The sequence below is a fragment of the Pipistrellus kuhlii genome, unplaced genomic scaffold, assembly GCF_014108245.1.
Source record: "Pipistrellus kuhlii isolate mPipKuh1 unplaced genomic scaffold, mPipKuh1.p scaffold_m20_p_21, whole genome shotgun sequence".
NCBI lineage: Eukaryota > Metazoa > Chordata > Mammalia > Chiroptera > Vespertilionidae > Pipistrellus > Pipistrellus kuhlii.
The window spans coordinates 4,531,982-4,554,758 of record NW_023425520.1 but is presented as its reverse complement, the minus strand read 5'-3'; the positions used below and the strand labels follow the sequence as shown (position 1 = coordinate 4,554,758).

Below are 22,777 nucleotides of genomic sequence, written 5' to 3'. Positions count from 1 at the left end.
AAGGTTGTTGGTATAGAACAATGGTCAGCAAACCGCGACTTGTGAGCCACATGCAGCTCTTTGGCCCCTTGAGGGTGGCTCTTCCACAAAATACCACATGCGGGCACGCACGAACAGTGCAAGTGAAACTTCGTGGCCCATGCGCAGATGTTGATTTTCGGCCTGGGCGAGTCTATTTTGAAGAAGTGGCGTTAGAACACTCAAGGGGCCAAAGAGCTGCATGTGGCTCTAGAGCTACGGTTTGCTGACCACTGGTATAGCACATTATGGAACGAGGTTCAGAAAAACCTCAGTAGGTTGAAATGATAGGCCCTATAACATATTAGGGATGAATAGAAGGTCCTATATCAAGGTTAAGGGTGTGTGTGAGGTTGGGGGAGGGGGGGGGTCATCAGCCACAGAGCAAAAGCTATGGCACATGACTGAAAAGTGTTAATTATATTTAAAATATCCCTGTTGGTTGATAAGTATAAGCCACAGGGATGATATGGAGGCTAAAAAATAAAGTGGATATAAACCCATACATTAAAAGAAGAGTTATTTCCCTAACATCTTTGCATTTTGGACCAAGAAATGAGTGCAGGGTTCAGTTCTGGGCCATCTCTTAACTAGGTCACCCAGAGGAGGGCCAGCAGAATGGGGATAGGTCTGGAAATTGTATCATATGAGAAAATGAAGATATTGGGTCAAGAAAAGCGACCTGGTGGTGGGGGACATGGCGGTTCTCTTCAAACACTCGAAGTTTTATCCTAGAGACAATGCTTATGATTTGTATTAACTCCCAGAATTAAGATGGATGGGAAGGTAGTGGGATGTAAATTTCAGCTCAGCATTAAAATTCTGTCACTGAGGGCTGCCCGTTTGCAGTGGGTGATGTCCTGTTAGTGGTGAGCTCCTTGTCGCTGGAGTGATTCGAACAGGAACTGGATGGCCTCTGACCAGGAAAATTGCAGCTAGATTTCTATACTGGGGAGGAGGCAGCATGAGGCATTTTAAGATTGTCAAATTTTAAGTTCCCTTGTTACTCCACACTTGTGAAAATGCACCCACCCAGCCCACATAGCAGGCACCCACAGCTGGTTATTGGCAGTGTCTACTATTACGTGAATCAGTCTCTCTCTCTCTCTCTCACACACACACACACACAGTGTGTGTGCTGTGTGCTTGCCTCTCTTCCTGCCTCTTCTCTGGCTCCTCACGACCTTGGCCTTGAAAGTAGGAGCAGGCTTCTTGCCCTCACTCTTCTATCAATATAACAAAGTGTACGAGCTAAAGCCCTCTCTCTATTTCCCCCAGGTAGGGAACTACACATTCAAAATTGGGGGCCAAGCGGGAAATGTGGCCAAGAGTGTAGTGTGGTCAAAGTGAAGGGCCAGTTAATGCTTTCTCCGTGTCTTGGAACCCCAAGTGTAAATGACTGGACTCGTCCAGTGAATGAGATGCAGACACCTCATCTCTTCACAGCCTCCCTCTGCAGAGGTGTAGCCAGCTCTCTGATATCTATCCTCCTTGACCTCTTGAGGTTGCGTTCAAATCACAGACCGTGGGAGATGACCCTGGTAGGCGTAGGCCTTCCCAGGAACACACTGGAATTTCTGAGCAGAGAGTGGAAGAAAACCGTGCCTCGGTCCAGACCAAGTTCATCCCACTCTGGGATGCCAGAGGCATGAGTCACTGAGCCTTGGGGCCCAGCTGATGGAATTTCACTCAATGAGCTAACTGCTTCCAGTGGACTCCTCCGTCTGCTTGGGGCATCCCTGTGGCCCTTTGACACTTCATAAATTTCCAACTTCTTTGTGTGAATGACCCCACCAAGGGAGAGTGCATAGGTGTAGACCCGGAGCTACATGTTGGCCAGCAGCTAGGACACCGGGCTAATCCATTCTCTTTTTTAAGACGAGCGGGTTGAATCCAGTCCTTCTAGCTAATCCAGAGTGGCAGTGATTACGTTGTCAGAACAACACAGCATGCACTCATCATTTACAAGACAGATTTAAATATTTCTAAGGGGAAGGGGAAAAACAGATGCCTTTGTAAAAGTGCTTGCAGACTGTGGAGTTTGTCCTACCACGGATTAACCAGCCTGGGTTCATTTAATCCAGAAAATTAGCCAGGCAAAGTCTCAGCTCTCCCTTTTCTGTCACCTCTTCCTGTGGGTTCTAAGTTTTAGACCCCAGAGCTGCGGGCAGGGCACGTGAGTTGTGGTCCAAGTGGAGACCTTGGCTTGCAGCCGTACGTCTGGAGCAACCAACCCTTCAGAAGTCTCTGGACACCTCGCTGTAAAATAGCCTTTTCACAGGAACAATAAGTCTCGAGCCTTAAAATCACACAATCTTGCAGAGAGGTAAGCAGGAGCGAAAAATAAAAGGGAAAGACTGCTGGTTCCAAGGGGACAGATCTGTTTTAAACCTAGAAAACAGAGCCCTAAGCAACATCCCCAGGAATTCATAGGTTCTTAAATTGAGAGGCTTTGTTTCCGGTCTGTGGCGGGTAGACCGTTTGGAAAAAGCATTAGATAAGGAGAGATGACAAATCCAGATGCCCTCCGAGCAAACCTCGAACTGGCTGTTTTGCGCATTGCTAAGCCATGTGCTCATAGAAAGGCTTGTGTCTGGGGCCACGTGTGGTTAGATCGGGAACAGTCGGGTCTTTTCCTTCTCTCTCCCTCCCACCTCACCTTCTCCCTGACCCATTTTTTAAAAGGCTTTTTTGCAAAAGCAGTTAGGTTTCCAGAACTGATCGGAAATCTCTAGGCTGTAGGATTTAGCCGTGGCCTTTCCCCCGGTGGCCCCAGAGACTCAGTTTCTCCTTTGTGACAGCAAACAGCCCAGGCTGTCTGCAGGGGCCAACAGCGGGACGAGGAGGACAGAGCTAGGAGAAGTGGGGGGCCTGAGACCTGAAAAAGCTTTTTCTTCTCTTCACCACAGGGCCTGAAGCTGTTGCAAACATTTGATTCCAGGAGTCCAGGTTTTTATTAGTCACAGACAGCTACCAAATGCTTTAACTGTGTGTGTGTGTGTGTGTGTGTGTGTGTGTGTGTGTTTCTTAGCAGCAGCCTTATCTCACCGGCATCTGAGGCATCTGGGGTGGAGGCCTGGGGCCCAAAAGGGAAGAATCAACTCTTAAAAAGTCCCAGCACCCCCAGCCAGAGTTCTGTTCTCCCACCAGAGAGAGGGCGCAGCAGGTTGCCCGGGGGGTTCAGTGGAAAAAGGGAGGCTGTGTTCATCGCTGTGCAGTCGAGAAGGTGGGGGTCCCTCCAGGCCTAAATATAGACCTGCTTCCCCCAGCAGCCACCGGATAGCTGGATGGCCTCCCTCCGTGGCCGGAGGAGAAACGGTAACAAGGGGGCAGTGTGTGCCGGCCTTTCCAGCAGGGCGGTGAAGTCCCCAGGCCTGCTGACTGACTGTCGGGCCATCGTCCCGGGCCTGGTCTCCCGCTCGCAAGGAGAGGATGTGTGAGGGCCTGTCTGCGCTAACATTCCACGATCCTGTGGGTCCAGGGCCTCTGTGAGGCCAGGCATGCCAGCCACCACAAGGGACACAAAAGAAGCAGTTCTAGGGTGACCTATTTTTCCCAACTAAAAATAGGTCACGGCATCTGAAAAGCAAAAGGGCATTTATGCAGCTGACACGGAATGTTTGAAACCACGCACATCCTGGCGGGTCTGGGAACTTGGTTGGTGGCCAGGGCACATGCAACGCTTTCCAAAGCACAAATACGATCATCATTGCCGATGAGATGAAATAAGTAAATAAGCAGCATTATAAATTGTTTTCCATGGAATAAGCGAATGAACAGTGCAGCGTGGGGTGAACGGTAAAGTGTGTGCAGGCAGTTTGGGAAGGGCGGGGTTAATGGGGAAAGAACGGTAGGATGATGCTCTGTGGAAGGCATGGGGCTTACGTGGGTGGGCGGACGCCCCTGTCGGGAGTCTGCTGATGTGATGAACCAGGCTGGTGGTGTCCAGTCTGGCTCTGCAATGGGCCCCAGGGGCCCATTGGAGTCACCTCAGCCATGCCAGAGGGGTCAGTGCCAAGGAATCCACCCGCTCCATCCCATTGAGGCTATTGCGAAGGCAGCTGGATGCTGTATCTGTTCATTCATTCATTCACTCATTCATTGAGCACAGACCCAGTGCTAGGCCCTGGGAATAAAGGATTCATGAAATGAATGAACAGCCTTGCCCTAATAGACTGCCCTGCTCAGCAGTGGAGAAAGATGATTTCACAGGTCATTACTCTGTTACCATGGTGATGATTGCTATGAGAAACATCAGATATCCCACCTGGGAGTGTGACGGACTGTTGGGCCGTGGCCTCAGCCTCCTGCTGGGTCAGAGGGACTGGCCGCTGGAGCAGGTGTCCCGCCAGCTTCCTGCAGACAGCAGGGCTTGCCTGTTCTCAAAGAAGCAGCCTCTGTTACCTACCCCAGGGCTTCGGGTCGGAAAATGAAACAGAGCATTCGGTTTTCCAGCAGCGCTGCAAACTCATGATTTATAGGAGGAGCGCCCAGACACTCTGCGGCTTTTTCCTCTGGCAGCTCAGCATGACCTCAGCTCTCCACACCACCCCAACCATCACAGAGCTGAGGGGCAGACACGGATGGCCATGCCGCCCCTCTCCCCTCTCCTCCGTCTGACACAAGTCACAGGCTGGGAATGTTACAGGCAGTTGTTACGTGAATCCCCGATTTAATCATCAAAGGGGATCATTACCTCGCAGCCAGACCCTTCTCATACTACGTGCCTCAGACGCTTTACAGATTTACACTTAGCTAAACCGTCTGAAGCGTGCTGATGGTCAGATCCACTTTCTATCAATAACTATTTATTCGCATCAGATTTTGAGTGGGGGGGGAGGGAGAGGAAGGAGGGGTGAAAGTAGCCCAGATGACAAGAGAACGCATGGATAAAGGACAAACATTCTTGTTCCTCTATTAAGTCACACAAGCAGTGCGAATGCTGTGAAGAAGGGAGGCAAACGCTGCCTCGCTGTTTAGGTTGCATTAAACAAAGAATAAAGGGAGTCTTTATTAAACGTTTGGCTTGGGAGCCTGATGTTCCTAGCTAAACCGAACTCCTGTCATTGGATTTTTAGAAATTAGTACTGGTTCATTCCAAAAATATCTAAGGACCCACTACGTGTCTGTCTGGCAGTAGGAGCCGTGGGTAGTAATACAAAAATGAAGGCGGCACAGTCCTGCCCTTGAGGGGCTCACCGTCCAATGAGGCAGCAAACACACATGGACAGATAAAGGATAGTCAGAATAAGCAAAGATCAAAGGAGCAACTCAGAAAGCAAACACTAGAGGGATGAAGAAGAAATCAGATCCTCGTGGATGAGACATTTGGCTGAGGGGGCTGCGTGCAGGAGGTGGTGCTGTCTGCCCTCTGTCAGAAGTGACGGCAAGACTTGCCTACTTGGTTGACCTATGTCTCAGGGCCTCGAACAGTGCTGGATGGCATAGTCCCCAACCCAAAAGAAATTTTTTAAAATATTTTTTTTTATTGATTTTAGAGAGGCAAGGAGAGGAAGAAAGAGATGGAAACATCAATGATGAAAGAGAACCATTGGTTGGCTGCCTCTTGCATGCCCCACACTGGGGATCAAGCCCACAACCCGGGCACATGCCCTGACCAGAACTCAAACCATGACCTCCTGGTTCATAGATCAATGCTCAACCACTGAGCCATGCTGGCTGGGCAACAAATTTTTTTTAATTTTATTTTTTAGTTTATCTTTATTGTTGAAAGTATTATAGATGCCCTCCTTTTTTCCCTCCATTGACTCTCTCCATCCCAACCTTGCCCCCCACTCCAGGCCTTCACCACACTATTATCTATCTCATGGATTATATATCCTATCTAATAAGGAGGGAATATGCTAATTGACCATCACACCCTCACAAAAGATGGCAGTGCCCACAGCCACAAGATGGCAGCGCCTAGTCCCCTCAGCCCTGCCAGGGTGACAGGTGCATGACACAGCCGGTTCCACATCCAGGTGGGCTGGCCACCTGCCTCCAGAGTCCCCAAGTCCACTAGCTCCCCAGCTACCCAGGAGTAGCTCGAGGTACAGGCAAACCTCAGATGGTGGCTGCCCAGCTGTGTAGGGCCACCTGAGGCTCAGGTAACCAGGGCAGGGCCGAGGCTTGTGCTGCAGGCAGTGGCAGCAGCAGAGGTGTGATGGGGGTGTCATCTTCCCCTGATTTCCAGGTCACCTCCTGCCCCTGAGGGCTCCCGGACTGTGAGAGGGGGCAGGCCAGCCTGAGGGACCCCTCTCCAGTGCATGAATTTTTATGCACCAGGCCTCTAGTATGCATATAAGTCCTTTGGTTAATCTCTCTCCCCCCCACCATCCCTTTACCTTTACCTTCCCTCTGAAATTTGTCAGTCTGTTCCATGCTTCTATGTCTCTGTATCTATTTTGTTCATCAGTTTGTTTTGTTCATTAGATTCCACATATGAGTAGGATCATTTGTTAAACATTTTTTTAAATTGATTTTAAAGGGAGAGAAAGAGAAACTTCAATGAGAGAGAAACATCAGTTGGCTGCCTCCTGACCACCCCCTTCTGGAAATCAAGCCTGCAACCCACAAACCAGCAACCTTGTGGTACATAGGATGAAGCCCAACCAACTGAGCCACACAGGCCAGGGCGCAACAAATATTTTATGAATGAACGAATGAAATTGTCCTTGAGGTTTGGTAGGATTCTGATAGAGAAGAGAGAATTGCAGGAGTTCAAAGAGTAACCTTGGAAAGTACTGGGAGATCACTGGCTGGAAAAAGGGAAGGGACCTGACCGGAATCAAATCCGGGACCCTTCAGTCCGCAGGCCGAAGCTCTATCCACTGAGCCAGACCAGCTAGGCTCCAAATAATTTGATTACCGAATTATAATGCCCTTCTCCTACCTGTACGATTCGCATTGCACAGCTGGCTGGGAAACAGCGCCGGTGGAAAGACAGTGGGAGGACAGAAAGAGCTTGCTGTGCAGAAAGGGCTGTAAGAGTGAGGAAGAGAGCCCTGGCTGGTTTGGCTCCATGGATAGAGCGTCAGCCTGTGGACTGCTGATTCTGGTCAGGGCATGTACCTTGGTTGCGGGCACATCTCCAGTTTGTGTGTGTGTGTGTGTGTGTGTGTGTGTGTAGGAGGCAGCTGATCAATGTTTCTCATTGATATTTCTAACTATCCCTCTTCCTTCCTCTCTATAAAACAAAAACAAAAAAATATATATTAAAAAAAAAAGTGAGGAGAAGGAAGAGAGAGCATGCAAAAGGCACATGAGGCCATGGTCTGTCAGGTGGAGGGGCGGAGCCTCCCGCAGTGAAAGCAGAGAGGACTGAAGCCATCCTGATGTGTTTGGGTTGAGGTGCTGAGGACAATGCCATGCTGGCCGTTTTTAAAAAGAGCTGAATCAAGAAAGCTACTGGCTTTGGGAAGCAAGATGCAGGAAACTGTTCGCAGCAGAGGGAAGGGGTTTGCTAAGTGAGCGGAGGCTGTGTAGAACTCACCAGTCCCAGTCGTGCATTCTGATTGGGATGATGGCGGACTGGTATATGTCCACCGGGGCCCTCCCACTCCAACACCATTCCAAGGAGGAGGACTCGGGTGGAAGGCTGGCCGATGGTAAATTATGACTTCCAGAGCAGAGGGAAGGAGTGTCCTTGGCAAAGACCTTGCCCTTGCAGAAGTGCCTCCCTGGGCGTTCAGAGAGTGACGTTGGCATGGCAGTGGGAGAAGCTCGTTGGCTGGAAAAAGGGAAGCGAGGGAATGAGATAGGAAGATCAGGGAGGCTCCTGACCGGGAGCCTAAGTCCTGGGAGTCACGGGAAGGCTGTGCGTTGGTGGCCAGTTTTCAGATAGATTGAAATCATCGTAGGCTTGCTTGCATTTTGCCTTGCCTCCCCCTGTATCTTTCTCTCATGCAGTCTCCAACTAGACTTTTAAAACTAGTGATTTTTCCTCATTGGCATCAGCCCTCCACAGTCACATTGTGGAATTTGAAAGTCGTTCACGGAAGCTGAAAGTGTGAAATATCAGTCAGGCCTGGGCCTGGGATCCAAGCCCTTGGCCAGCCCACTGGCCGAAGCAGGCGGCCTGGGCCTGGGCTTGCCGAGCCTTGCTTGTCCATAATCCCTCCCCGAAGGGGAGAGGGGGGAGGGTGTGTGTGAGTGCTCTGAGAAGGACAGATACAGAAGGCCCTGTGGATTCCCTGGAGGAAAGCCTTTAAGAGGGCCCGCTGTGCCCTGGCAGTGGGTTTGGCTCAGTGAACAGGCCTGCGGACTGAAGGGTCCCAGGTTTGATTCCGGTCAAGGGCACATGCCAGGATTTCGAGCTCGATCTCCAGTTGTGGGGGGAGGAGGGAGGTGCAGGAGGCAGCCAATCGATGATTCTCTCCCATCATTGATGTTTCTAGCTCTCTCTCCCTCTCACTTTCTCTCTGAAATCAATAAAAATATATTAAAGGGGGAAAAAAAAAAGAGAGCTTGATGAACCTCTGTCTCTGGCAAGAGGGACAGAATTCAGATCTTAATTTGAATTTAAAATGTGCCAAAATGCGTTCCCAGCTTCTGAGCTGTTGCGCTTCATGTTGGACTAGCAAGTCTAAGGAGCCCTTAGTTAGACGAGAAAAATGTGTATGTCTTAGTGTTTCAAAGCTTGTCTTCTCTTTGGGAGTTGAACTTCTGCGGAGGGAATAGCCTAGCACTTGTGGTTGTGGGAGGGATTCCACAGCAGTGACATAAGCAGGGAAGCGATGTGTGTCTGCGTGTTTTCCTGCACGGGCTCTCTGAGGGGCCGTGTGAGCTCGGTAACAGGCAGTGAGCACAGGGTTTCCCTGTTGCCCCGGCCCAGCCAGGAGCAGCTGGGAGGCAGCTCTGCCCTCAAGTGTGCGCACTCGAGTCTGACCCGTGGCTCCTCCGCGTCGGTGCAGCGGGGGCTACAAATGTGCACAGCCCTGGGCAGGCCCTTCAGGACCACCCAGAGGCCTGAGCCCCAGCCCCCGCCCTGTGTGGGTCAACTCAACACCAGGCAGTGGACAGGGTCTGGGTGGGGAAGCCAGGACCACTCAGAGACCAGTACCTGGGAGCCTAGAGCACAGGCTTGGAGTCAGAGCTGTTTTCATCCTCGTTTACCCACTGATTGGCTGCATGAACTTGGAGAAGTTGCAAAAGCCAGCCAAATTTTCTCGATTTTTCCCTGGAGTGCGGTTCACCATGAGCCTGCTCATAGGTTGTCTTGGGAACTGAGCGAGGAATGGACAGGAAGTTCTGAGCAGGAGCTTGTCCTGTAATGACTTGGTTGGTGTTTGATAAATAAGGGCCCTCGCGGTCATTATTATTCAGAGAAGAGGCAGGCCTGGTGGTTGGGAGGAAGCCTGGCAGGGCCCATGAAGGGGAGAGACAGTATTTTGTTGAATGAATGAATGAATGAATGAATGGGGTGGGTTTGAGCCCAACAGAGCCAGAAGGAGTTGGTCCCATGGAAGGTGAATAAAAGACATCCCATTGTAAAGGGACAATGATTATAAACCTGCACAGGCCACCCTCCTAAGGCTTTGTAGGAAGCAAGTCCCTCTGGACCTGTGCTCCACCATGTAGGTACACAAATAGACACATGCTTCATGCACAGAGACCCACACAGCGCACAGACAGACGCACAGCCCTGAGCGTACACATAGTCACGCTCAGACACACACAAAAAGGCTCATCCCTCGGAGACGTGCACAGATACATAGACACAGACACACAGAGACATACATGCCATCACTCACGCCATCACACACATCATCACACATGGCATCACACACAACTGAGCTGGTGAAATAACAAGGACAGTGACACCTGTTCTAGCACTTTCACTTCTCCAAGCCTTTTTTTTTTTTTTAAATATATTTTATTGATATTTTACAGAGAGGAAGGGAGAGAGATAGAGAGCTAGAAATGTCGATGTGAGAGAAACATCGACCAGCTGCCTCCTGCACATACCCTACCGGGGATGTGCCCACAACCAATGTACATGCCCTTGACCGGAATCGAACCCGGGACCTTTCAATCCGCAGACCGACGCTCTACCACTGAGCCAAACCGGTTTTGGCTCCAAGCCTTTTTTTGTGTGTGTGGGGCAGGGGGGAGGAGTAAGGATATTTTTCCCATTGATTTTTATTTTTCAAATATCTTTTTATTGATTTCAGAGAGGAAGGGAGAGGGAGAAAGAGACAGAAACATCAATGATGAGAGAATCATTGATTGGCCGCCTCTTGCACGCCCCCCACTGGGGATTGAGCCCACATACCAGGCATGTGCCCTGACCAGAACCAAACTCAGGACCAACCCTTCAGTCCACAGGCTACACTGAACCCAAACAGCTAGGGCTCCATTGATTTTGAGAGTGGAAGTGAGGGAAGAGAGAGAGAGAGGGAGAGAAACATCTATGTGAGAAAGACACATCCATCTGTTGCCTCTCACACATGTCCCGACCAGGGGCAGGAATTGACAGGAATCAAACCCACCATGCTCTGGTACACAGACTGACCCTAACCACTGAGCCATGCCAGCCAAGGCTCTCTCCAAGCCTTATTTTCCACATCCTAGAGCTCACCTGGCTTTCCCCACCAGTTGTACTTCTGCTGAGGGGGTGCTGTCCTCCATCAGGACAAGGGTACAGGGGTCTGCCTAGCTCCCCCCACCCCAGGCCTTCTGTCTCCTGTTGCAGCTGGGGTGCTGACGTCCACATTTCACACCTGGTGGGGGTGTGGGGTGGGGTGAGAGGGCAGGATCTGTGAATGTAATAAAGGCCTTGGGGCTTGCCTGCCCTGTGAAGCCACAGAGCTGCTGTTACAGCGGTAACTTTCCTTCTGGGCATTACACATCCCGGCTGGAATTCCAGCTTGGCTTCCGAGGTGGGGAGAGGCAGGAGGGGGCTGGCCCGCAGCTGGCTTAGCCCTCAGTCAGGGCCTTTCTTGGCTCGCCCCTGGCCACGTGTCTTGGTGGCACGGGTCCTGGGCCTGAATGGAAGCTGTAAAGAATCTGGGATCCAAGCTGGCCAACATCATCGTGCCACTGGCGGCCTTCCTTCCACTCCGTGTGGAGAGGAACCAGGGCCAAATGCCATCACTGCCGCCCAGCAGGGCTGGTGGGCGGGGCCTGGCTTTGCACCCTGAAGCTAGAGGCCAGGAGTCAGGAATGCCTGGGCATCGAAATAATGACCCTGTTCAACCTTGTGGTTCATTTGCACCTTCGCTGGCATTTGGGTGGAGTCTCTGGGTTCCCCCCTGCCAAGCCCAGCCCCCCACCCCCACCCCCAGCCTAGCCCAGGTCAGAGAGCTCCTGACCACATACCTCGGGTGGTCCTGGGAAGGCAGTTGGGGCCAACCAGCTTTCTCATCTGGGTCAGGGAGGACAATCGCTGTAAAGCATGTCCTTCTGCAGTGAGGCCTGCACGAGGGAAAGCACAGGAAGCCTCACTGTGGGGTTCACGCACGGTAGGTGTTACAGTTTTCATTTCGTTGGATCCGAGTACACATGTGGGGCTGGGGTCAGTGGGCGCTGGAGGGGAGGCAGAATTAGTCATGTCGGGCTGTGGGCACCTCTCTAAGTAAGTGGCATTACTCCATGGGCACGAGTGGACGGTCAAGGGACAAGATTACAAAGAGCTTTCTGGTGGCTGGTGGGGGGAGATGATGGACGGGGAGATGGAGGAGGGGCTTAGCAGGGAGCTCAGTGCCAAGTGCAGCGGCAGCGGCAACAGCAGAGAGGAGGGGCTGGCAGTGAGAGGTTGGGGGCAGCTTCCCCCAGTGTTTGAGGGAGATGGGGTGAGCCTCGGAAAAGCATAAACCCCAGGACAGCCTCGTTCCTCTCACCCAGCGTGGCCTCTCAAGGCCCCTGTCCTTTTACCGGATCCCTGTGACCCAGGAGGAGGCGTGGGGCAGGGACACTTCTGCTCAGTGTTGGGGTGTGGGGGGAAGAGCCCAACCCCAGCTGTGGTGAGACAGGAGTCTGCCCCCTACTGAGCCTCCTCGGCCCACCTCTCTCACTCGCTGTCTGATGGGTGGGGCTGAGGGTGAGTGAGTCCGGGCCTTTCCAAAGGCCTCAACACATTCAGAATCGTTTCCTTTCTTGCCACAGACTGTGTCCACCCTTGCCTCTTGGTCCCCAGGGTGTGTCCCCCCACTAAGCAGGCCTGGGTCCCTACACACGCTCCCCTCCATGCTTCTCTCCAAGCTCTGCTCTTACTCTCCTGTGATGTTCTCACTTAGAAATGTCGACCCTGAGATACTGACTGGGTGGTGTGCAAGGTGCACCATTAGCTTCAGGGGAGCTGAGGCTCATCTGCCTGAAACTTCAGTCTTAGGAGAGACACACACACACAGTCACACACACACACACACACACACAGAATCACACAGTCATACACACACACACACACACAGATAGAATCACTCAGTCACACACACACACATACACACAATCACACACATAGAATCACACAGTCACACACAGAATCACACAGTCATACACACACACACAGAGATAGAATCACTCAGTCACACACACACACATATACACACAGTCACACACATAGAATCACACAGTCACATACACACACATACACACAATCACACACATAGAATCACTCAGTCACACACACACACACACACACAATCACACACATAGAATCACACAGTCACACACAGAATCACACAGTCATACACACACACACACAGATAGAATCACTCAGTCACACACACACATCTACACACAGTCACACACATAGAATCACACAGTCACTCATACACATAGCCACACACATGCATTGCTTTGGAGTAAAATACAAAATGCAAATTAGTTATAATAGAACGTGAAAATCCAAAGAGCATGTTCTCTCTTCCCCTGTAGTTTGCGAGTTTGCAGGAGGGCTGCTGCCTCTCTCTCAGGCTTTTGGGGGACATGGGGGAGGCTGCTGGTCCTCCTCGTCTTCTGATGGCCAGCTCACCCTGCCCCCTGTCCTCGGGTGCCCGCAGTCACACGCCCTCCCACGTGTGATGCTTTATCACTGTGGCCTTGTGCTGCGTGCTCCCAGGCAGGGCCCGAGGGTGGGAGAGGCTAGCAGAGACCCCTCCCCACCCCGGAAGTCACCGTGTCCTCCGGGGCCCTCTCCTTCCCAGAACCTGAACATCCAGGTGGAGGACATCCGCATCCGGGCCATCCTCTCCGCCTACCGCAAGCGCACCCCCGTGACGGAGGGCTACGTGGAGGTGAAGGAGGGCAAGGCCTGGAAGCAGATCTGCGACAAGCACTGGACGGCCCAGAACTCCCGCGTGGTCTGCGGCATGTTCGGCTTCCCCGGGGAGAAGACGTACAACGCCAAAGTGTACAAGTAAGAGGCCGCTCAGAGCGCGGTTTCCTGGGGGATGTGGGGGTCCCCACTTTGGGAGGAGCCTAGGCTGCACAGAGGGGCACCGCCAGCTGGCTGTCATGTGCAGGCCTGGCCCTGAGGAACTCACTCCTGTGGATGACAGAGGTGGCGGGGGCAGGGTTTTTGTGTGTGTGTGTGTGTGTGTGTGTGTGTGTGTGTGTGTTTTGTTTTTTTTTTGAGGGGGAAGGGGAGTATGGCAGAGATGACGTGCAAGAAAAACCCCACCGCTCAGTGCCCACAGCCAGCTCCCCGGCCACCGGGGCCGAACCGGGACAACACAGACTTGAGACATGTTTGCTTGCCCTCGGTAAATGATTAGTTTGGAAAATCTGGGACTCACAGAAACTGTTAGGAAATCCGATCGGTTGCCCCAGTCCCAGAGCAATCTTATAATTTAGTTATGGTTTCCAAAGTTAGTCTCTCCCGCAGGGAAAGGAGTAGATAATAACAGGACTTCGAGCAGTTCTCCCAGGAAAGGGGCTTCACCCGTGACAAGCGGGGACACACACACACACACACACACACACACACACACACACACACACGACCGGGCCCCGGGTGGGAGCGGGCCTTCCTGTCTCCTCTCATGGTGACTGGTTTCCCAAGGGCTGACCGGAAGCCCGGCCCTGTTCTCAGCCATTGAATCCTCACGGCATTGGGAAGCAGGGGTTGATTTCACAGTTGAGGAAACTGAAGTCAGGGAGGAAAGTGGCAGATCTAAGATCCAAACACCCGCCCCTAGCGACAGGGTCCCAGCTCTTTCCTTTCAAGCCAGGAGACGTGAGACCCAGACCCAGCTCCCTGTCCTGGTCCCCGGGCTCAGGGCAGACTGTGGGTCCTGGGCCTGGCTGGGCCATTTGGGGTCAGAGTCCCCAGCCCACCTTGAGGCTGAGTGCTGGTGGCTAAGCTACCTACTCAGCTGGGCGGGCTCACCGCCCCTCTTGGGGTGAGCCTGGTGGTGATCCGCACCCCAGACACCCTCAGATGTGGCCCAGACTTTCCTGTTTGCATTGGGGTTCCCGTCCTCTGAAAACTTTGAAGGATTCCCGCCAGCTGGCCAGCTTCTTCCCTGGAGACACCTTCTCAGCTTTTCCTGTCATGGGAGCCAAGAAAAGTAGACCCACCCACCCCTACCCTCGACACCCCCAACCCCAACCAGCTCCCATCTGGCTGCCCCCCAGTGCCCCGGCTGACAGCTGGTCTGAGTCCAGTGCTGGGCCCGGGAAGGCTGCCATCAGCCTGCCCAGGGCAGGACGGGGTCCCTCAGGCTGGCAGCCTGTGCATGTTCGAAGACGTTTGAAAGCCATCTCCCCAACTGCGGCCGGCCCGAGTGCTTTCCCTGATTTTGAGGAGGCACCTCAGATCTATGTAGGCAGCGGATTCTCTCACATGCTATTGTAGTTTTAAAACTGCCTCCCTGGACCTCCCACCCCTGAGTCTGTGCCTTTGCTCTTTCCAACAGGGGCAGAAAAGGGCCTCACACTGGGAGCATCCTGGGTGCTGGTGGGTGGTTTTTGGGCTCAGGCTGCTGCAAACCAGCTCCTCCTTTGGACCTCCAGCTGGAGGCAGGAGCATGGGGCAAAGCCTTCTCGGCTGGTTGTGTGTGTTGTCTCTGGGACTCCGCTGACAGTCGGGCCCCCGAAGAGAAGGTGCATGGGGAGAGTGTTCTGTGCCTTGGTGGTGCTGTGAGGGGTTGAGATGACAGCCAGCTGGAGAAGGCTGTTAGCAAAAGGCACAGGGCAGCCTCAGAGGACACCCGGGCCAAGCCCTCGGTCTGCACGATGAGAGACCAAGGCCTGAGGACAGTGGGTTTGGGGCTCACAGAGCCCACTCCTATCAGAGCCCACAGGGCTACTCGGTTGCTGTCCACGTTGCTACCTCCACCTTCAGACCTGCTCCAGCTCCACGGGGCTTGCTGTTATGTCAGAGCTGGAACAGGGCTGGCTTGAGGGTGGGATGTCTGTGAGCCCTGCTCCAAAATTGAGAACAGAAGCCTGGGAGCCAGAGAGAGGGTCATCCCCCTCATGGTCCCTGAATCCGAGGCCAGTTACATCTTTCCCATTTCCCTTTGCTCTTCCTAGCTTCCCAGGGGAGCCTTTCACTCTAGGAAGGAAATTGTTCTCAGAGTAATTGCGACTGGAATGGTGTTAGTCATTTCTCTGCACACACCAGGCCCCTCGGAGGCTTAGCAGCCTTGGAGGCTCACCAGGGTACGGCCAAGGCTCTCCACCCTGGCTCCCTCTGCAGCCCTGCAGGTCTGGTGCCACTCAGAGTCTTCCCCAAGGCCGGACTGCAGCTCTTCCTCTGCTGCCAGCCACCCCATCCTCCAAGTCAGAGGCATCTGGGGAAGTACCCACATGTCCCCAGAGGCCTCTGCACCCAAAGACTCATTCAAGATGGCGTCCAGGGCTCCCCAACACGGGCTGCTTTGCTGTGAGCTTTCTGCTCTGGGCTGGGGGCCTTGTAGCCTCAGGAACATCCCAAGGGCAGGAGCAGTTTGTACTGTGGTCTTTTCTTTTCCGCCTGAAAGCAGGATCCCACTATTGATGCGATTTTTTTAAAAATATATTTTGTATTGATTTTACACAGAGAGGAATTGAGACGGATAGAGAGTTAGAAATGTCGATGAGAGAGAAACATCAACCAGCTGCCTCTTGCCCACCCCCAACTGGGGATGTGCCCGCAACCAATGTACATGCCCTTGACCGGAATCGAACCCGGGACCTTTCAGTCTGCAGGCCAACGCTCTATCCACTGAGCCAAACCAGTTTCGGCTATTGATGTGATTTTTTGACATAAGCAGGAATTTTGCATCTGGGGAGAGTGGAAGGGCTCCACCTGGCTGGTTGGCTGAGACACGGAACCAAAGGGTCCGTGAGTGGAATGGAAATGCCAGCCTCCCTTGGTTTCAGGTAGAGGAAGGAATTCGAAGTATTGATGCAAGAAACGTCCAAACCCGTGGGGAATTTTAATGAGTTTATTTGAGCCAAACGGATGACATTTGCCAGGAAGCAAAATCTCAACGCATTGAGCAAAATGCTCTGTAGAATGGCAGTTTTACAGCTTATTTTATACATTAGAATAAAAAGGGAAGATGTGAGGAGGGAGCAGGGAAATCTCTGACACTGGGTACAATGAGGAGGCAAGTGCTTTTGCATGGTGGGTACAGGATAGTTCACAGTGAATGTTTCCAGCACGTGGAAATAATATTTGGGCAACAGGAGGACCACAAGAGGTTCTGTGGTCTCACACTCTGGTGCAGTGGGTGTGCCCTGAGGCGTCTGGGAAGGAGATGACAGCTGGCAGTCTAAGGGTCTGCTATCTTAGATGCACAAAGACAGTAGACTGGCTCACTTATGGTGAAGATGGACCATTTGTCAGGAACTACAGGCCATGATCCACTTTTAGGGCTTTTAGGTTGGAGAAAACAAAAGAGGGAAGAATCTATAGGGTTGGATAAACAGTATAAGGAACAGACACATAGCTCTTTTACAAGGCGGTGCAGGACAGCTAACAGTCAACAATAGTGCGATAACAATAACAATGGGGGATTGGCGGTCTCTGCTCTGTGCAATGGTTGTGCCCCAGGAGGATTACCCCAACATTCCAAAAGGTAGATGCAAAGACAATAGACAGGCTCAGTTAAGGTAAAGATTGACCTTCCCGGGAAGATACTGGCCTAGGAAATGACTACCTTCTGTTATGCCCAGACTTCATGATCCCCAAGGACCACCAGGGAGCCAAGTCCGATGCAATAAGCAAGAGAGCCTTCACCATGCTAGCATGTGCTCCCCCACTCATGCCGGCAGCATGGCGGAAGAGAGCGAATTTCTTCCGGTCCAGGGGTTTTGAGGGCTAGGGATAACTCCGCCCTACGGGGCGGAGTTGGGAGCTCATCCTCGCCCCGCCCTGCCCTTTCATTCCCCCCTTGTCTAATGTGCCTAGTCAAATCATTGACTCAGCAGCCTACTTCCTTTCAGCATAAACAACAAATACAGTTATCAAGACCCTTAGTACCACAGTTCCCATCAGTATTGTCCTCACTGAAGTCCAGTTCCCCTCCTGCAGGCATCAGTTCTCCTCCTGGCCTGTAGTTGCCAGGATCCAGGCCATGCAGGAGCTGGGAGTCATGTAGTCAGGTCTGGGTGCCATCTATTTCAACAGCAGTGGGCGTGCTCAGGATAAAGTGCAGCATCCCTTTGAGTCCTTGGGCAGTGAATTTCTTTACCCACATTGAGTTCCAGGGCTACAGGGTCTGCGGTGGGCACTGGCAGTGCATCTGGAACAAGCAAACTGCAGAGCCTGTAAGGACTTGAGCAAGGAAATGGTTACCATACATGATCCCCTCCCAAAAAGGGGAAACTTGTCCCAATAAGGGGTACACCTGGCCCTCAAGAGGGCAAAGGACAGGGGGTTGGTCCAATTTTCACCGAATCTAAAACACATTTAGTTAAACCCCCTTTTCAAGAGTCTCGCCTGTCCTAAGGCTAGAGCTATGAGATACCTAAGCTACCAAGGGGAGGGCTGTTATCTGATAGTGGGGTATACCTCAACCTAATCTGAAGTGTCTATAAAAACTAGACCTTAATGCTGGTGGTTTAATCTCTGAAATCCACCTACCAATGCTCTCCTGGGGAGGTTCCCTGGGACCTGAATTCCCAGGGGGGATCCCCTTACCTTGCTTAGCATTTACCTGTGCACAGACAGTACTTCTAGCAACTCTGCCTCACAGAAGTTCAGAAGTCTTGGTGACACTTAACCTGGTGTCACCGGGCAACTCTGACCTAGAGCCTCTGGGACCAACAGTCTTGTCATCTGGAGGGTCCATCAACCATCTGGTCCTTCAGGGGCTTGCTTCTGGTCAGCCAATTCCTTCTGGCTGCAGTTGGTACCCCTCTTTTCTTTGTGGATGGCACAGTGTCTCCATCAAAGGGCCTGGATTAAGGCCAAAAGTTCTGGAGCTGTGCCCAAATGGTGTGGTCCAGGGTGACTACCACTGCCCCTGCATATCAGGTCCCATCCTGAACATAACTGCTCCCATCCGTGAACAGTACCTTGTCGTCTGTTACCTCTGTGCAGTCATGAATGGGTTCCATCATCATCATCTGGAAGCAGGCTGGCAGGGTTGATGGCCAGAGTTTTCTGAATCTGGACACAGGGCTGGTCCAGGAGAAAAGCCTGGCCCATCCAGGTTAGCTCCTGGTCCAGAGTCCACTTATCTGCCTCCTTCACCAACAATGCTGTGGCTGCTATAGGGTCCAGTCTCTTAGACAGATAGGCAACAGGTCTCTTCCAGGGACCTAGAGTCTGAGTGAGAACCCCTTTGGCAATGTCTCTTACCTCACTCACGTAGGGGTGGAAGGGCTCCGCGTCGTCCGGCAAGGCTAGGGCAGCTGCTGAGATGAGAGCCTTCTTTAGCTCCTCAAAGATCCGTTGTTCCACTTTGGACCAGTTCAACAGCTGCATTCCCCCAGTACGTGTTCCTTCCGAGGACCACAGTCCTTCTTGATGTCCAAGGAAAACAGGCAGTTTGTCCGGTGGCTTCCTGGGCTGATGTACGGGTCCTATTGGCTCTCTCAAGACTAAATAGGGTGCCCCCATGCCCATCAGGAAACTAACAGGCTTGCCTCTCCTAGCTAACCTGTCAGGACATACTCTTTATAATTTCTATAAAAATCTTATCTTCCAAAAATACATAACCATGCCTCAAATTTTAAAAGGCAAGGGAGGAGGGAGCAGGTCCAGTACCTGTTCCCAGGCCTCTAACAGCCACCTGAAATGTAAAATGCCACATTTTCCCTACAGATATAGATTTATCTACATTTCTAAGCCCCTCTACTCCCCACTGCAGAACATCGGTGAAAATTGTCCAAGCAGTCTCGGGGGGTTAATCATACAAATAATTGTTTTCACATTGTTTTAACACAATTCTAAAGTAGATACACATGACTGAAACCAAAAATTATTCCCAAAGTTTAAACAAAATACAAGATGCAGGTACAAGCCCAAATTCAACAACAATGGCATATGAGAAAAGCAAAACAAAACAAATCAAATATAAAAGTTTCATATGTTACATTAAACATTACTTTAGAAAAACTGACTTTAAAAAAAATACTGCATCACTGACTTAAAATAATTTTTTTAAGTGTAAGCATTACATACTTTTTCATCTGACAAATGAGAATAAATCAATCCTTGAGATCTTTGATCATTACTGCTTATTCTTAACATATATAATACAGTTTAGCCTGCCATATTCTAGGCATCTAGTTACTGCAATTAACTTTTCCTAATTCAACTTATACTTTGAACTTTTAAAGCTGGCAAGTCAAATAAATTTGGCATTTCTTAGATTAATAACATTACATTTTTAATATATCCTACTTAGGGTAAAGTTTCAGCAACAGATCTAATCATACAGTTTTTTCAGATCTCAAAATTTTTTTTCCTGAAGTTCAAACAAAGCACTGAATAATCTCTTTGTAGGAGAGCTAATAGTCTTGCGCTCTCCGGCCTCCCCTAGACCTCTTCACACCAGAGGCAGTTTACTAGGATTTAAGACAATGTCAGAAAATCATAGGTCAATCACAATTCATACTTAAGTAGCTATATGACTCTGCTTAGCTGATACCAATGACAAGGAAGACTGACCATTGTGGGCTGCTTCACCACCAATTACCTGCCACTCCTGAATCTGGAGCAGCATACAAATGCAAATGAACACATTCTTTACCTGAAGACTCTCTGCCATTAACGGCCATTCACCACCATTCACGTAAACTTGTTACCATTACCATCTAGTTTCCGCCTCATGGCGGGGAATTTCAAGAGCTGCTTACAATGACTTGGGAAACCAGTTTTAATTTATCTCCACCACTTTTAAAACTTATTCTGTACCCAGAAAAGTGTTTTTAAGCACAGCCCAAAACTATGCGCACTCGTTTTGAACTGGCCTTTTCTCTTTACTGAGTACAGAGATTTGCCCTTGAGCTCTTCTCCGGCACCTGATGTCTCCAGGGACCAATGTCTCTACGCTGGCCCAGGCCCCTATGGCCCAGGCCCCTGGGGTGAGGCTGCTTTGGCCACCCCAGCCACACTACTCAGGCAGCCCCCGAGGAAAGCGCGGGTCGCCCCAGCGGCTTCCCGGCTCCACTTCCCAGGCAGCCAGCAAATTAGCCCAGGTGCCTGCTCCCCGAGCGAGGCCACCACTGCCCAGCCGCGCTCCAACGCGCAGACTGAGCCCCGCGGGAGCCCCCCCTCCGACCCAACGCCGCCAGGGGGCCCCGAACCACCATGCCGGCCACACTTCGCCGGCTCCATCGTGGGGCACCATGTCGCCCACAGATACCAAACTCAGACCTGGGAAAGGTTCACTTTCCGCAGGTGAGGCAACGGCTCACGCCATTCCTCTCCCCATATGAGGGTCCCTCTCGGGCCCTCCCGGGAGGCCAGAACGTCTTCTGATCCTCCTGCCCGTAGCCTTCACGGTGCGTCCACCAGGCGTCTTCGGGCACCAATTCCATGAGGGGTTTTATGTCCCTCCAGAGCGCGCACACACCTACCGCGGCCAGTCAGACTCTCCGGATCGGGTTTTCCCTAATGGTCCCGGGGATCCCGGACGACGCCCCCATCTGTTATGCCCAGACTTCATGATCCCCAAGGACCACCAGGGAGCCAAGTCCGATGCAATAAGCAAGAGAGCCTTCACCATGCTAGCATGTGCTCCCCCACTCATGCCGGCAGCATGGCGGAAGAGAGCGAATTTCTTCCGGTCCAGGGGTTTTGAGGGCTAGGGATAACTCCGCCCTACGGGGCGGAGTTGGGAGCTCATCCTCGCCCCGCCCTGCCCTTTCACCTTCCAGGACCTGCTTTTAGCTAGAAAGTTAATTTTGGGCTGTCTGGTTACTTTACAGTGGATCGCAGACCTCCCCTGAGCTTGTCAGGTTTATATGTGGCCCTTTCCATCCACACCTACTTCCAAAGTGTGTAATTGGAACAGACGTGCTCAGCAGCTGGCAGAATTCCTGGGAAAGCAGGGTTCCCCTTGGCTGGGAGGGAGCCAGCAGGACTTTTTATTTTTAATTGAATCAGTCCAGCCATAGAATGGACAGTTCTTTCTCAGGCAGGCTTGCCATCCATGCAATGGCTCTCCCCTGACTCCGGTCCCTCTCCAATCCCTGGGCCTGAGTGGCTGCCCACCCATCCTCCCCAGCGCTTCTCTGCACCCCCTGGGGCCTGTTGGGGGGTGAATTGTGGGGGAGGGGTGGGTGCTGCCCGCTGGGAGCCTGTGGAGGGTCAGAGTGCATTACTGTGAGCTGATGTAAGAGGGCGGCCGGGCTGCCTGGGGAGGCGGCAGCATTCAGCACGTCTGTTCCTGGCAGAGCTGCTGTTTCCTGAAAGCTGAGAGCAAGGATTCTCCCAGCCCTGCGAGCTCTCTTTCCCGATGTGGGGGTGTCACGGGGAACACGCCGGAGGCTGAGGCTCCAAGTGCAGGGCCTGCAGGAAGTGGGGAGGGGCAGAGGTTCCCGGAATTATCAACAGTCCCCCTGGGTGGCTGCCGCTCTGCTGAGCACACTTCCAGAACTTTCCCGGACAGTCCTTGTTTCAAAGATTCCGTGTCATCGCGCCCACCCGCATACTAGAATTGTTACAAGTCTCAGTTTTGGGTTAAGGAGAGATCCTGGTGGTGGCTGTAGGGTTTTTCCTCCCTCTGTGTTCACATCCCATCCACTGGGAGACAAAGCAGAAACTCCCAGGCCTTCCGGGCCCGCAGGGACAGGACCTCGCTCTGTCCCCTCCCCTCCAGGGGCCAGGCCGTCCGGGGCCCCTCTGAGCAGCCAGCACACATGCAGTCTGGCCCTCTGCCGTCTCCCTGGGCTCTGGTGAGCTGGGACGAGCACACGGACCCCGCTGAGCGAGGACAGTGTGGGAGGACAGGGAGTCCTCAGTCCTCCGCCTTCACAAACCCTGCCTCTGTCCCTACAGCCACCCTTTTCTCCTCTCTTCCTCTTCCGCTTCACCCAGTACAGTCTTATTTATCTTACAAACACGTATGTAGCCCTTCCAATGTGTTGGTCATGGGTGCTCATTTAATTTTTCTAACGGTCTTACTGAGCGGATCCTAATGCTACTTCTAACTTGGAAGATGGGGAAACCGGGGCGCAGTACCCTGCCCGTTAACCAATTCATCACTCACGGATAGTTACTGTTTTAGAAAAGGCATGGACCCCCTTGCCTGCCTTCCAGAAAAAGGGGCTGCGGGTAAGATCCTGCCTAGGACAAGGGGTGGAGACAAGCAGCCTCACTGGGCCCGGGTGAAGGGCTGATGAGGTCTGTGGCTGAGTTTCGTCACCTGCC

At 52.1% G+C, this 22,777-nt stretch overlaps 1 protein-coding gene across 2 annotated transcripts in view; it reads left to right on the top strand.

Moving 5' to 3' along the window:
• The window catches only part of LOXL2 (lysyl oxidase like 2), a 99,975-nt gene that overhangs the window by 43,810 nt on the left and 33,388 nt on the right, over nucleotides 1-22,777 (top strand). For both annotated transcript variants that reach the window (XM_036449904.2, XM_036449903.2), the window contains exon 4: nucleotides 13,167-13,378. In XM_036449904.2, coding sequence (XP_036305797.1) covers nucleotides 13,167-13,378 — 212 coding nt within the window. The remainder of the gene's footprint in view (nucleotides 1-13,166; nucleotides 13,379-22,777) is intronic.